Consider the following 13675-nt stretch of genomic DNA (forward strand, 5'->3'; position numbering starts at 1 on the left):
GCTGCATTCAAGTAAGCAGATCTTTAACATCATGATTCTAGTCTGTGATGAGAAATAAGCAATATCAGTTGAATCACAACTGGTTTGCAAGCTCTTGTTGGAAATCAATGTATTGCTAACCATGCAGTTATCAATATGCCTATATCTGAAAACTTGCTTGTGGAGACCAGGAGAAAAATTCACCCTAAATGTGTTTGTTTTCCTATTTACCAAAGACAATATCCTTATCCATGCAATATCTACAACCGGCTTCCAATTTCAGCCCTGCCACTGACCATGGGAGTTTCTCCAAATTCTTGCTTCCTTGTCTGTATGCCTAACACCTGTCTACAGGGTTATTTCAGAGATCACATGAAAAGCATCTTTAACCTACTAGGCGTCTAGTAAATGGTACACAGGATTGTTATTGTTCATGTGAAGCACACCGTACATTGCTTTTCATAGGGATGATGCTCAAGCAGAGCCCACAGGATGCTTCTGAGTTCAAAGAATTAATAGAAAGTAGGTGCCATTAGAAATCTTTTATATTTTATTTTATTTATTTCTTACCCCACAAGCTTTCCTACCTTCCCCTCTTTTGTTACTCAAAATAACTGGTTCTTTACTCAGTTTATGTAAGTGTAGCAGTTCCATTCACAGGCAACTATCAAATGTCTCTATTTCTCTCAAACATACACACATACACAACTTAAAATCAGTAAGGACTATTTATTACATTGTCTGGATCATCTGCTCTAGAATATAGGCAAAGAGCAGCCGTATCACCAGAACAGAGAAATCATGAACTTTAATGGGTATCGAATAAAAATGTGATTGAAAGGTTAGAAGTAATGTGATATTGACAAAACTAATAGGCAAAAGAGTGCTGAGGCAGTAATTATTTGGAACATACAATATAAAGTGAGGATTAATGTGAGAAAAACTACAGGAGGAAAATCTTTTTCCTGAATCTAATTTTTCAACTTTCAGACATTTGTTCAAAAAATATCACAAAGCTGTAGGATCTTGAGAGTTCTAGACTTGTCATCATGGTTCAGCAGAACAAAAGTTGAATCAGGTGAGAATGACATTCCAAACCTTTTTGATTAGGCTGCCTATAAAAAAGACCTTATTATAATCTTCCTCAGCACCCATCTCAGACAACGTTTTTCCATGGATCTTGTGAAGCTTAAATCCTCATATTAACTCTTATACTTCCTGCTTTATCGTCACTGTGGATGCAAAAAATGGCTGGCGATCATCTTTGTTTATAATCCTTCATAGATTTGAACAGAAACATTCAAAATTGCCTACTCTTAAGCCTTCTCAGAGGCTACTGAGCTTAAGCAAACATAGAGTTTTGTAACCTACCTATTAACTTACAAAAGGTATTCCAAAGTGATTAGATTCTGTTATTCTCTTATTCACATGACTCCAAAAGTTCTGGTTTTTCACGTGGATAATCTAGAAAATAAATATTACTCTTGCATTCACTGGAAGCATTAGAATGAGCAGGCACTTGCGTTAATTTGTAATATCTAACTTATTACTTACTTTCCCTTTCTACTATCTATTTCTAATTTGAGCTGTTCTGTTTGAAAAATGATTTAAGAAGCAAAAATAATGATACGAAAATTTAAATAAAGGTCACTACTGCCAAGAAATGGCACGTCAGTTCTGCAATCCATCTGCACTTTCCCACCAAGCTGGGTGGAGTTGATCTAATCAAGTCTAGAGATATTTACAAAATAAGCTAATACGTAAGGGTGCCACAACCCATCAAAAGCGACTCTCTTCCTCTTCCACAGCACGGTGAAGGCCAGGGATGAATTTCAAGAGTTGTTTCCGGACACTTCCCCTTCTGCTTTTCCTGGGCAGGGTCCCAAACATGCTTGAGAAATTGCCCTCCCACAACGGAGACATGGATCCACTGCTGGCAGTACTAATGCTGCGGTTCCTCCTCGAAGAAGACCTCTTCAGAAAATCATCCCCATCCTTGGGGACAAAGCACTCATCATCTGTGCTTGTCTGCCGGCTGAAGGCTTCCCTGCTCGAGTCCTCAGAGATACATGTCTGGTACCCATCCTCGCTGTCCAAGGTCATGGAGCTCAGCCAGCTCTTACAGCTGCTCTCACTGGATAATCGATTCCGGTCCAGGAGGGCTGGGCCCAGCCCTGGCAGGCTTCCAAACAAAGTTGATTCATCTATGTCCATGTTTTCCAAACTTGGGCAGTTAGTGGCATCACCTAGAATGCAGAAAACAAAGTCTACTGTGGAAAAGATCTGAACGTCACCCTCTGCAAGTAAATACACCAAAATTTCTTTTCAAAAGGCACAAGAAAGAGTAATGGTGGATAATATTTTTCACTAAGCTTTGATTTGCGTGAACTAGTGACTGTTGTATGAGGCTATTTGAGAAATCTTACAGTAGTGTTTCCCAAACTATTGTTTGTGGACTAGCTTCCATGTAAAAGGATTCCACGGTCAGGAAATGGTAATCCTGGATTAAATAAATCTAAACAAGATCTTTCATATGAGAATAGTTCAACTCATCTAACAGTACACCAGTGTGACTTGTGAATCTCCAAAAGGATCACTTCTTAAACTGAAGTGACCCTGCAAACTTTTATTAAAATTCTCACAGAAATGGGGTTCTAAAGAATATACTTGGGGAAATGTTGTGTTATGAATTTTCTCCATTTAGTTCTTCTCATTTTTAGTTAATGTCTTTTTTTAATAATTGTAAAATTATTATAACTTCATTTGAAGTGTATGGGAAATACAGTTTTAAAACCTGCACCTGCAGGCTGATTATAGAGAATTCGAAGGTGTTTAAAACAGAAAGGGTATCTTCCAGCCTCGAGACTCCAAGTTTCTTCTTAGAATACTTTCATACTTAAAAGCTCTAGAATGGTACTATATCCAGAAAACATCCCTGTCCTCAAATAAGTAATAATTCATTTGAAGAAGCTGAACTTTATCTGCTTAGCTGAATTTTTTCATCAACCTTTTATAACCTACATCTGGGCTCTCCAAACTCAAATTTTAATCACACATCAACATCCTGTCCGTACCCCACTTGCTTCTGCACTATCTGAGTTGGTTGTTAGGCTGCTGAAAGAAAGGAGATTATTTGTAATACCAGACTGAGAACGATATAATTAGAAGGTGACTCTGCTTCAGGAAAAGTACTAGAACATTGCACACTCAGAAGTGGTTTTATTTTGTGCTGATTATCTCTACTGCTGCTCTTTTTCGTCCTTGGTGGGCAATACAAGAAGAGACTGTTTATTTTTCCACTTGATGTGCAAGGTTGAATATGGCCAGCCCTGCAGTGACAAGTCATAATGCTTTCCTTTTTGCTAATGCAGCCTCCTATTTCATCTTGCAATGAGTTGATGAATTTCTTTTGATTGGAGAGAAATTGCTTTGTCGAGTCTCATGCCCTAGATATTTATTCTAGGTCTAGAGAAAGTAAACTAAAGAAGAATTCCTTCAATCTCTCAAAGAATGTGTACAACAATGACCTTATGAGGCGTCAATCTTCTCGATCCTGAACTAAGCAAGGCCATTGCCATCGAACACCAGGACTGCCTACACTTCGCAAGTCAAACCCCATTTCCAGTCCAGGATGCTCCAGAAGTGGAGGCAAAGGTTTCCCAAACATCCTCAAGTCTATGGAAATCCAGGCAGTGGTTGGATTTTGTACCTCTGTCTTGCTAGCAAACTTCAGACCCCCAAAAAATCTATTATGAATTTTGTTAAAATGTTAACATAAAAAAGAGAAGTAATTCATATGTTTCATTTTTTAAAGACACATACCTTCAACACAAATCTCTAAGCCATAAATTAGTGCCTAATTAAGAATTAAACGTACCTTTTTTTTTTAAACAGATTATCACTTTTAACAGATGTTCTAGTTATAAATAGAGACTTTAGCTCAGTATTATCTGAAGGAGATATAACTTATATTTCAAACCCACATGGCCAGTGGTTTCAGTGAACTATTTGTACATACCAGTTCATTCTGCAGATTATACCAGTCACATAGCACATATCAAATCAACAAATTTTAAACCCAAACCTCCCCTTCAGAAAGCACACAGTGGCAAGAGCCATGCATTTACCATTAACGATGATCGTTCACATTTCTGCCTTGGGTTTAGAGGCCTTGAAGAAGGATTTCTCTGCATCAATGCAAGTTACACAATTTGAACAAATGACAGGAGCTCTACCCAAGAAGCGTGCTACCCTTCCAGTCTCAATAGTTTCTGACAACTATGAAGCCTCTAAGCCATGAACATTCTCAGGAATTTAATTCATCTGCTGCAGTGGTAGGAAAATTAGGCAATCATTCCTCCTGTTCTTTTAAAATCACCAGGTGCCTCTTGCAAGTGTGTGCATGCATGTGCATGTTTGCATGTGCATACGTGTTACGTGTATGGAGGAGGGGGAGTGACTTAACTTACCCCTCCTCCAAATACACAGGTCACTCCAAAGCTCACGCCAAAGAAACACATACTAGTATTCTTGATCCATGCTAAACAATTTTTTCTTGTAATGATAATAATCTTAAAACAACTTAGAGGCAGAAATACTGTAAGGATGAAATGTTAGGTGGTTTCTCAACAGGAAATCGCATTTACCATGAAGCAGGCGGTGTTCCTGTAACTGCAGAGATCTGAACTCCACCCATTTCTTCTTCAAAGTTTGCTGTGAGAAAGAAGGAAAAAAAATACTCATTATAGGAAACCCCAGTGAAGACAGCAATTGACTTCTAGGTGTTGAGAGTTGTCATTAAAATTTTTTCTTTTCTTTCTAGCACTAGCAACCCTTCTGTTCATTTGAAAGATCATTTTCTTCATTAAAGAGGGATATTGGGAATACTACTTTCTCAAGAAAAAAATCTAGTAGCACCAACAAGTTGAAACCATGACATTGTTTCAACAGAAACAATAGACAATAGAAACAATGACGTTTATATATCTTCATTTTTAAAAATATTATAGAACCAGATTGCTTAGGTTTGCGTCATTTACTATTGTTTAGGCAAAGATTTACACTCTAGGTTTCACCCATCTGCAAGAGGACAACCATAAGAGAACCTAAACCCTGGGACTGACATGAAGATTAAATGAGTTAGTAGAAGTAAAATGTTTAGAAGAGTGACCAGAATTTAAGAAATATTCAATAAATACCATCATCAGCCTATAAGGCTGAGGCGCTAAAACAGTCTGTTTTGCTGGACATTGATTTATCTTCCACACCAAAAAAGGGAAGCTGACCTGTTCTGAAAGACTTCCCTGAAGGACTAAACTTAGAACACTGCTAAGCACCCTAACTTCTTTTGTTTGAGGAAGATTAGCCCTGAGCTAACTACTGCCAATCCTCCTCTTTTTGCTGAGGAAGCCTGGCCCTGAGCTAACATCCATGCCCATCTTCCTCTACTTTATATGTGGGATGCCTACCACAGCATGGTGTTCCAAGCGGTGCCATGTCCGCACCCAGGATCCGAACCGGGGAACCCCGGGCCGCTGACAAGTGGAATGTGAGAACTTAACCGCTGCGCCACTGGGCCAGCGCCACACCGTAGCTTCTTAACTGCTTCCTTCCTTGGCTGCCTGGCACACAAGAGCGGAGGCCCGGGGTGGGAACGAAGTGGCTGCTTTAAAGGTCAAGACTACACGTGAGGCCTGGCCTAGCCCACAGACGAGGCTGAGGATGGGAATCGAAAACAAACCAGGTAGAAGGCACCTGACGAGGCACAGTCAAAGGTTCCTTCCCCCTCCCGCTCAGTCCTCTGCTCCACCCCTTCCTTTGCCATTTCAGTCCCCACAGCAAGCCCAGCAGGCAGGCACAGCTCAGATTAGCCTGTGGACGCTTATCCCAAAGGAAAGGCAGCCTCGTTGGAAACAAGTGGTCCTTTGTACAAAGTAATCTGGAAGGGGCAGATGAAGACTAAAAAGGAAAAGAAAAAAAACGTGTATTTGGGAGGGGAAGCCCAAAGAAAAGAAAATGATAACATTACACATACGTTATTAAATGTGTAAGGGAAAATTGCTGGTTCCTCAGTTCAGGGACTGAGCAATCTCTGGGCAGAATTTCCAAGTCTAAACAATAGTAACATTTAGCAGCAATCCTTGTGGTTGTTAAAATAATATGCAAGGAATAAATCAAAGCTATAAAATGCCTGGCTCAGTTAAGTTCTCGTTTTTTCTGTGCTATAATATAGTCTATCTGGCTATGAGACTGCTGGGCTGCCTGGATCGCAGCTCTTGTTATCTGTGTAAACCAGTGGTCACGTGAAGGTTAGAATCAGGGACCCAGGGAGTGGAAAACTAGCAAGGATCTGGCATATATACCAAGCCCATTCTTCTTTCTCAAAGAAATTTATCTCCTGCAAGAGAACAGAGTCCAGGAAGGGAGCATAAGGACAGGTTTACCGTCAAAACTAAATAGAGAGAGAAGAGGTAGTTGTATTTCTGTACTTACTATCCAGAAATACAAAGTCAGGGCTTACCAAATAGGTGATTTTTCTGAAAATAAGGGTTTTAAAATATCTAATCTGTTGATTTCGCCCAGTCATCTAAGTATGTCATCACTTAAACCAAGAAAATACCAATGTAAAGATCAGATGTGTCAAAGTGACTCAGAGTTTTGAGTCTATATCTAAGCTTCCCTATTTTCCTCAGAGTCTGTTGCTGCCTGTTATTAACATCACAGTTGCATATTTGCACAATTCTAACCTCTCACCATTAAAAGAAAACTAAAGCACTTGGGAGATCTAAGCAACCTGAGCCACAGCACCTCATGGAGCCTTGCTCAGTGCCTGGTACACAGCAGCTGCTCAGTAAGCATTGGTTGAATGAATATATAAAAGAACGACTTCCTGAAACAACACTCAATTATCACACATTAGATATTTTGGATTGGATATATTTCCAATGTTTCAACCTACGTTAGACATATAGCTAAACATTTCCATGGTGGTTTACTATTTTCCTAGTGCTTTCACGAATAATATACTGTTTAATCTTCCTGACTGTCCTAAAAAGTTCGAGATTAGAAAATAAAAATTCAATGTAGCAAAATATTTCCCAAGGGCTATAAACTCATTAAATAGCAGAACTAGATTAAAAAATAGCTCCCCCAACACATTGGATGTGCTGTTTTCATGTTGAACATTTGAATCATAGGTCATGAGAAAGGGAATCCCTGAAAACATGGCTCAGAAGGGACTATCACTTCTAAAGAAGAGCTCCTGGCCTCACAAAGAGTCTTGGAAGGGCAGAATACACATTTACGTAGAACGCACAAACTAAATGTCATTGTGTGAAGGGGAAGCCAGCCTCACCTTGGTTATAGGTCAGACCCAGGCATTTCTGGCTCCAGGGATGAACTGGAAATCTTGTAATTTCAAGATTAGAAAAGAAACAGAAATGCAAGAAGGTAAGCAGGAATGAACCCAAAGGTCTGCTGGACCTGGAAAAGCAGAAAGAGGCATCTAGCGATTTGAATCCTACAGTGATATATAGTTTAAATGCACTTATCTGAGGCGGAGAACAGAGATAAGTTTCCTGCTAGAGAAAAGAACCTTGGCTAAAGCTCCATCATCGTGAAAAGGAGGCTGAGAAAAACTGCTGATGGTTCATGTAGAGCTTGTACCTAGAGAGGCAGGAGTACATAAATGCACCCTCATGACCTGGGCCAGGCAGCACAGTGACCCTCCAGAGGAGACATCCATGCCACCAGACCTGGCTCTGGGTTGGAAGTCTTGAAGCGCAGAACAGAGGCAACTGCCTAACTATCACACTGAGCAGAAGGAAGAGGCCACCGTGCAAGGGAAGTGGGCAAGCTAAACTCTAAAACACCCTCAGAAATCTAGTGACAAGAGAGACAACTAAACTGATCGTCAGTACATGGATTCTCTCCAAATACAATGAAAATAGAAAAGTGTTCAATGAAGACTTTAAAACAAGAATATTTATAATCCTCTGAGAGAGAAATGAGATCAATGTTCATAAGAACAAGAAACTTGAAACAAATAAATAAAACATGGACAGATAGACATGAAAAATAACTATTTGAAAATTTAAAAAAATCAATTTTTAAAACTCAATAGAAAGGGGCCGTTCCCATGGCCAAGTGGTTAAGTTCACGCGCTCCACTTTGGCGGCCCAGGGTTTCACCGGTTCAGATCCTGGGTGCGGACATGGCACCACTCATCAGGCCATGCTGAGGTGGCATCCCACATAGCACAACCAGAGGCACTCACAACTAGAATATACAACTATGTACTGGGGGGCTTTGGGGAGAAGAAGAAAGGAGAAAAAAAAAAGAAGATTGGCAACAGTTGTTAGTTCAGGTGCCAATCTTTAAAAAAAACTCAATAGAAAGAACACATTCTATACAGAACACAACATTATTGAAGATAATACTAACGAATTTTTTAAAAAATCACAAAAAAGATAAAGTGATATAAAATATGAAAGAGTGGTTTGGAAGCATGGAAGATAAATCAAGAAACTAAAATATGTTTAACAGAAATACCAGAAGATAATTCAAGGAATGGTGAAGAAGGTATATTTAAAGAGATGGAGCTGATAGCTTTCCAAAAATGAAGAAAGTCACAAGTCTTTAGATTGAAAGGGCACTGCAAATTCTAAGCAGTATAAATGGAGAAATGAGTCCAGACCTTATCAAACTGTGGTGAAACTGTAGATCAATAAAGACAAAAGAACATCTTAAAAGCAACCAGAAAAAGATGAACCAGTGCCACAAATTGAAATACCAGTTTTTGAAAAGACTCAAAAATAGAAAATACTCTAGAGAGAATTACAAAGAATAAAAAGAAGAGAAGGCATAAAAAGTAGTACAAATAAAAATGGAACATAATCACAGTTGTGATAGAAAAGAGAAAGATGAGAAGAGAATGTTTATTATCAACTTCATGCCAGAAATTCGAAAATTTAAAAACTTTATTAACAAAAACATAATTCAATAAATAGGCCCAAAAACCAAAACCAGAAAGCCTAGGCAGTCTTATAACTAATAATGAAACTGAAACAGAGTTTAGAAGTCTTTCCACCAAAAATGAGGCTCAAGCACAGCTAATTCAGATAGCGTTACAAGAACTCTACCAAAGGGGAAAAAAGGGGAAGATAGTCCCCAGATCATGCTAAAAGTCCAGTAAACTGGAGACTAAAACTAAAGGAAGATAGACTGAGAAAAGAAAATTACAGGCCATTCTACCTGTAAAATGAAGCTGCCCTCAACAGTTCTAAAGAAAATGTCAGCAAATCAAATCTGCAAGTATATAAAAGATGATTATAAGTTACAGGTTGAGTTTATTCTAGAAATGCAAGAGTGGCTTTATATTAGAAAATCTTTACATGTCACTCATTGTATTGATAGATTTTTAAAAATAAACGAGAGGGTCATCTTAACACATGCAGAGAAAAGTTTTTGATAAAATTTAATACACAAGCTCTATAAAAACTATCAGCAAACTTGGTATAGAAGGGAGCCTCCTTAACCCGAAAAGTATATTCATAAAAAGAACTCATTCCTAATAGAAAAGAGTCAAAAGAATTCCCCTTAAAGTCAAGAACAAAACAGGAATGCCTACTATCATAGTTCCTATTTATAATTGTATTGTAGGCCTCAGCCAGTGTAGTAAAGTAAGAAAAAGAACCCAATGTCATTCTTACTATATAGTTATTATGTTCATAGGAAACCCAAAATAATCTATAGATAATTTACTAGAAATTATATAGTTTAGCAAGGTGTTTGATTATAATTACAGCATAGAAAAATTTATTTTACATATCCATTACATTAATCTCAATTAAAAGATCAAATTTTTATAAAGAAACTATAATACGAACAAAAAATCATAAGTTACAAAGGAATAAACTTAACAAAAGATATATAGGATCTATTTGCATAAAATTATAAGACTTTATTGAAAAACATAAAGAAAACAAAAATGGTGAGATCATCCATCAGTGAGAAAATGCACACCATAAGGATATCATCTCCTAAAATTTATCTATCTATATAAAATGTGATACCAACCAAGATTCTAACGCTTATTTATGGGAACTTGACAATCTGATTCTAAAATTTATATAGAAGATCAAAAAACCAAGAATAACCTGGAAAGCTTGCCCAGTGAAATATCAAGATTTATTACCAGGTATACTAACTGAGTTTTATATAAACAAATCAACCAGTGGATCAGAATTGGGAGCCTGTAAGAAAATCCGTGCATATATGCAACTGGCTTAAAAATAGAGGTTTCGCTGCCGGTCAGTTGAGGGAAATGGAGTTCCATAAAATAATGGTGTGGGAGAACTGAGTGTTCATGTGGAAAAAAATAAAATTGGAATCCTATCTCCAGCTCTATACAATAATTAATTCTGGGTGAATTAAGGACTTAAACGTAAAAAGGAAAAACTTTAAAACTTGTAGAAGAAAATATAGATAATGCAGATTAATTATGAATGATAAACAATTAGGAGCTCGCTCATGAACAAAAATATCAAAGAAGGAATACATCCAAAGTGCTAAGGGAACGAAATATCAATTTAGAATAATACAGTTACCCAGTAAAACTCTCCTTCGACAGTAGTGGTGAAATAAAGATATCTTTTTGACAAAGAAAGACCTGCTTGCCCTCCCCAGAGGAAGTACGACAGCAAGAAGGAGAGCAAGCCCAGAGGTAGGGAACAGAACATAAAAAAACGACAGCAAGCACATCAATTCAACAGGTTAGTATATTTGTATACCAGTTATTTAGAACAAAAACCTATATTTTTTCATTTCAAAAATTGACAAAATTTTCCATAAAGTAAGCAATAATAAAGAAGATGAGGTCTGACATGGACATTTAAAGCATGTTAAGGTCCTCGTGATGTTCTGGGAGAGGATGGAGATACTGAAAAATTCATACATTGTTAGAAAAAATAATAGTTACGTATATATATTAAAACTTCAAGAGAAAACGTTCAAAGAGCAGAAATTGCATAGAAGCATGAAATATGTGTTGTGCAAGACACTATTTTATTCCATGAAATATAAAACTATTTTTTACTTATGTTTTAGATAACATCACCAGTTTATTTTGTACATTTCTTTCCTTTTTCTACAAAAGGTTGAAAGAAACCTGTTTTACTTTTTTTTAAAAAAAGATGTTCACTATCTCCATTTTGAAAAAAACAAATTAACTTTTGACAGTTTTAAAAACCTACATACAATGAAGCACTGTTTCCTCCTTACAAAAATGTATAATAAAATGTTAGAGGCATTCCCTTTAAAGTCAAGAATAAGACTATCACTATTTAAAAAATACTGAAGGTCCTAACCAATGTTATAAGAGAAGAAAATAAACTAGTTGAATGATTGGGGGTAAAGGGGCAAAACTTTCATTATCCACAGATGATATGATATCTATATAGAAAATCTAAGGGAATCTACAAACATATTAGAATAAAGGCAGCTCACCAAGACTACTGGATTTAAAAATTTACACAAAAATCAACAGCAATAAGCAGCTGAAAAATTAAAAGATCATATTTACTATAGCAATAAAAATTAGAAGTACATAAGAATAAATATAATAAAAGATGTAAAAATGTGTGAAGGAATTACAAAATGTCTTTGAAGTACATAAAAGACTTGAATGAAAAGATTGAGATCCTGTGTTTGAAGTGAAAACAGTAAAGGTATCAATTGATCTCACTTATTCTATGAATGCAATGCAATTGCTGCCAAAATCTGAACTGAGGATTTTTTTCAAGGAAATTTACAAATTGAGTCAAAAAAATCACAGCGATAAGTAAAATAAGAGGAACATAAAACCAATGTTGACAAAGAAGAAAACAGGGCTGGTTGATGAATTAGACGTGAAGGAAGAGAGGAATACAAAAGACAAAATAGAAATAGAAATATAGGAACTCTACCTCCAGTAACTAAGGGCTCAATAATTGTGAAGGGGATACTTCATGAAGAAAACTAGTAAATGGCAGCTATTGCTAAACAAAGTCCACATGAGCACCCTGCCTGTGCAGTCTGCGCAGACAGACGCCTCCCTGCCATGCAGCGGGGAGCACTGGATAAAGAGGTCAGTTGGGGTTGGGGCAGGGGTCTGAAGGCTACAACTCAGATGCTCATGAGTGAGGGTCTGGACTTCAAGGCCTGGCAGAACCACATCAGTATAGCAAACTAAGATTTTTAAGACCCGCAAAGAGCCATTCTGGGAATTTCCACTGAAAACCCTGCATTGTCCACTAACTCCTGGAAACTTTAATTTTTCCTCTTCGAAGTTGACAGTGTGTTTGCCAATAAAAATAAATTCAAGGACAGTCACAGAAGTAGAAGGAGGTGATTTTTGTAGTAAGAATGAGGCAGAACGGAAGGACACAGAGGAGGACGGGGGAAAAGCAAAAATTCCAGCCTTCCTGCACACACATGCAGCACTTGGGAAAATGAGAAGACCAGCTCCTCCTTCTTTGTTTTTTCCAAACAAAATGTAAATCAAGAGAGATCACAGGTGCATTAATGAAAAGTTCTTCAAGTCACGTGCCTTCCTGTTGCCTTTCTGAGCCTCACAGACACACAGAGGAAGGAAGGAAGCGATTTGCACTGGTTTGTGGAATTTAATATTCCTGCGAAGGTAATTGTGTGGCTCTTGATAATTCAGCTTAGACTCATCACGACATTTCATCTTCAAGGGCTATCTCAACTCCTCAAATAGATCTTTATTCTACCGATCACACAGTCAAAGATGAAAAATGTGCCTCACTGTATTAAATTAAATTACCTTTAAAACTTGCAGCTTTGCTTCAAGCTCTGTTCTTTTGAGAATCATTGTTCCATTAAGAGTCTCTATCCTGTTTTAAGAAAAAAGAGGTGGGGGGGGGGAGTAGCATGAATGATTCTTTTGAACAAGTACCATCCTTATGGAGTACTACACTTTGAGCACTAGCTATTTTTAAAAAGCAACATAAATGTTACGATTCTTGCAGCACTTAAAGTATCTGGACGTAGGCCAAATCTTCTGACAACATTCAGAGAAAGAAAACGGAAAAAAACAAAAAACACCTCCCCTTGAGAATGTGGCTGAAAGTAAAGAGTCTGGTTAAGGTGTAAACTGCAGCCCATTTTAGTGAAGCCACTGTATGACAATGATGGTGTTCTCCGCTAGAATCTATTCTTGTGGGGTTTGGTTGAATCACCTCTTTCATTTAGTGAATGTTTATTGATCATCTACTGTGTTCCAGACTCTAGACCCCGTGCTGAGCATGACGGTACAGCAATGCAAACAACAGGCACTAGGGACTTTCAAATAGTGAAATCAACATGCTGTTTCTTGACACAGGAAAAATTCCTTTCCTCTCTCTGATTCCAGAAGCCTTTACCTCTGTAAATTGTCTTAATTTGGAACTAGGACAAATTGAACCAGAACTACTATAAGATAATAACCTTCATATGACTCTTTCATCTCTAAATCTTTTAAGTTTATGAACTTTAATCCTAGAATTATCAATTCAGTGATGTTCTTTTCTCCCTATCTATACCAAATGTCTTTCTAAAAATAGATAGACTTGTTCTATCCTGAGTGATTTGATTTGTTTTGTGAGCTCAAGTTAGAGGCCTTTATTTTGACTACCAAGCCATCAATCTGAATAAGATA

General features: G+C 37.4%; 1 protein-coding gene across 3 annotated transcripts in view; it reads right to left on the reverse strand.

The window, feature by feature from the left end:
* Window positions 1–688: 688 nt before the first annotated feature.
* Window positions 689–13675, reverse strand: part of CYTIP (cytohesin 1 interacting protein) — an 83978-nt gene continuing 70991 nt past the window's right edge. For all 3 annotated transcript variants that reach the window (XM_070579822.1, XM_070579821.1, XM_008525445.2), the window contains 3 exons: window positions 12803–12872; window positions 4626–4692; window positions 689–2225 (listed from right to left, as the gene is read on the reverse strand). In XM_070579822.1, the coding sequence (XP_070435923.1) occupies window positions 1759–2225; window positions 4626–4692; window positions 12803–12872 (604 nt within the window). In that variant the 3' untranslated portion in view covers window positions 689–1758. The remainder of the gene's footprint in view (window positions 2226–4625; window positions 4693–12802; window positions 12873–13675) is intronic.

The sequence above is a fragment of the Equus przewalskii genome, chromosome 17 (assembly GCF_037783145.1).
Source record: "Equus przewalskii isolate Varuska chromosome 17, EquPr2, whole genome shotgun sequence".
Classification (NCBI taxonomy): domain Eukaryota; kingdom Metazoa; phylum Chordata; class Mammalia; order Perissodactyla; family Equidae; genus Equus; species Equus przewalskii.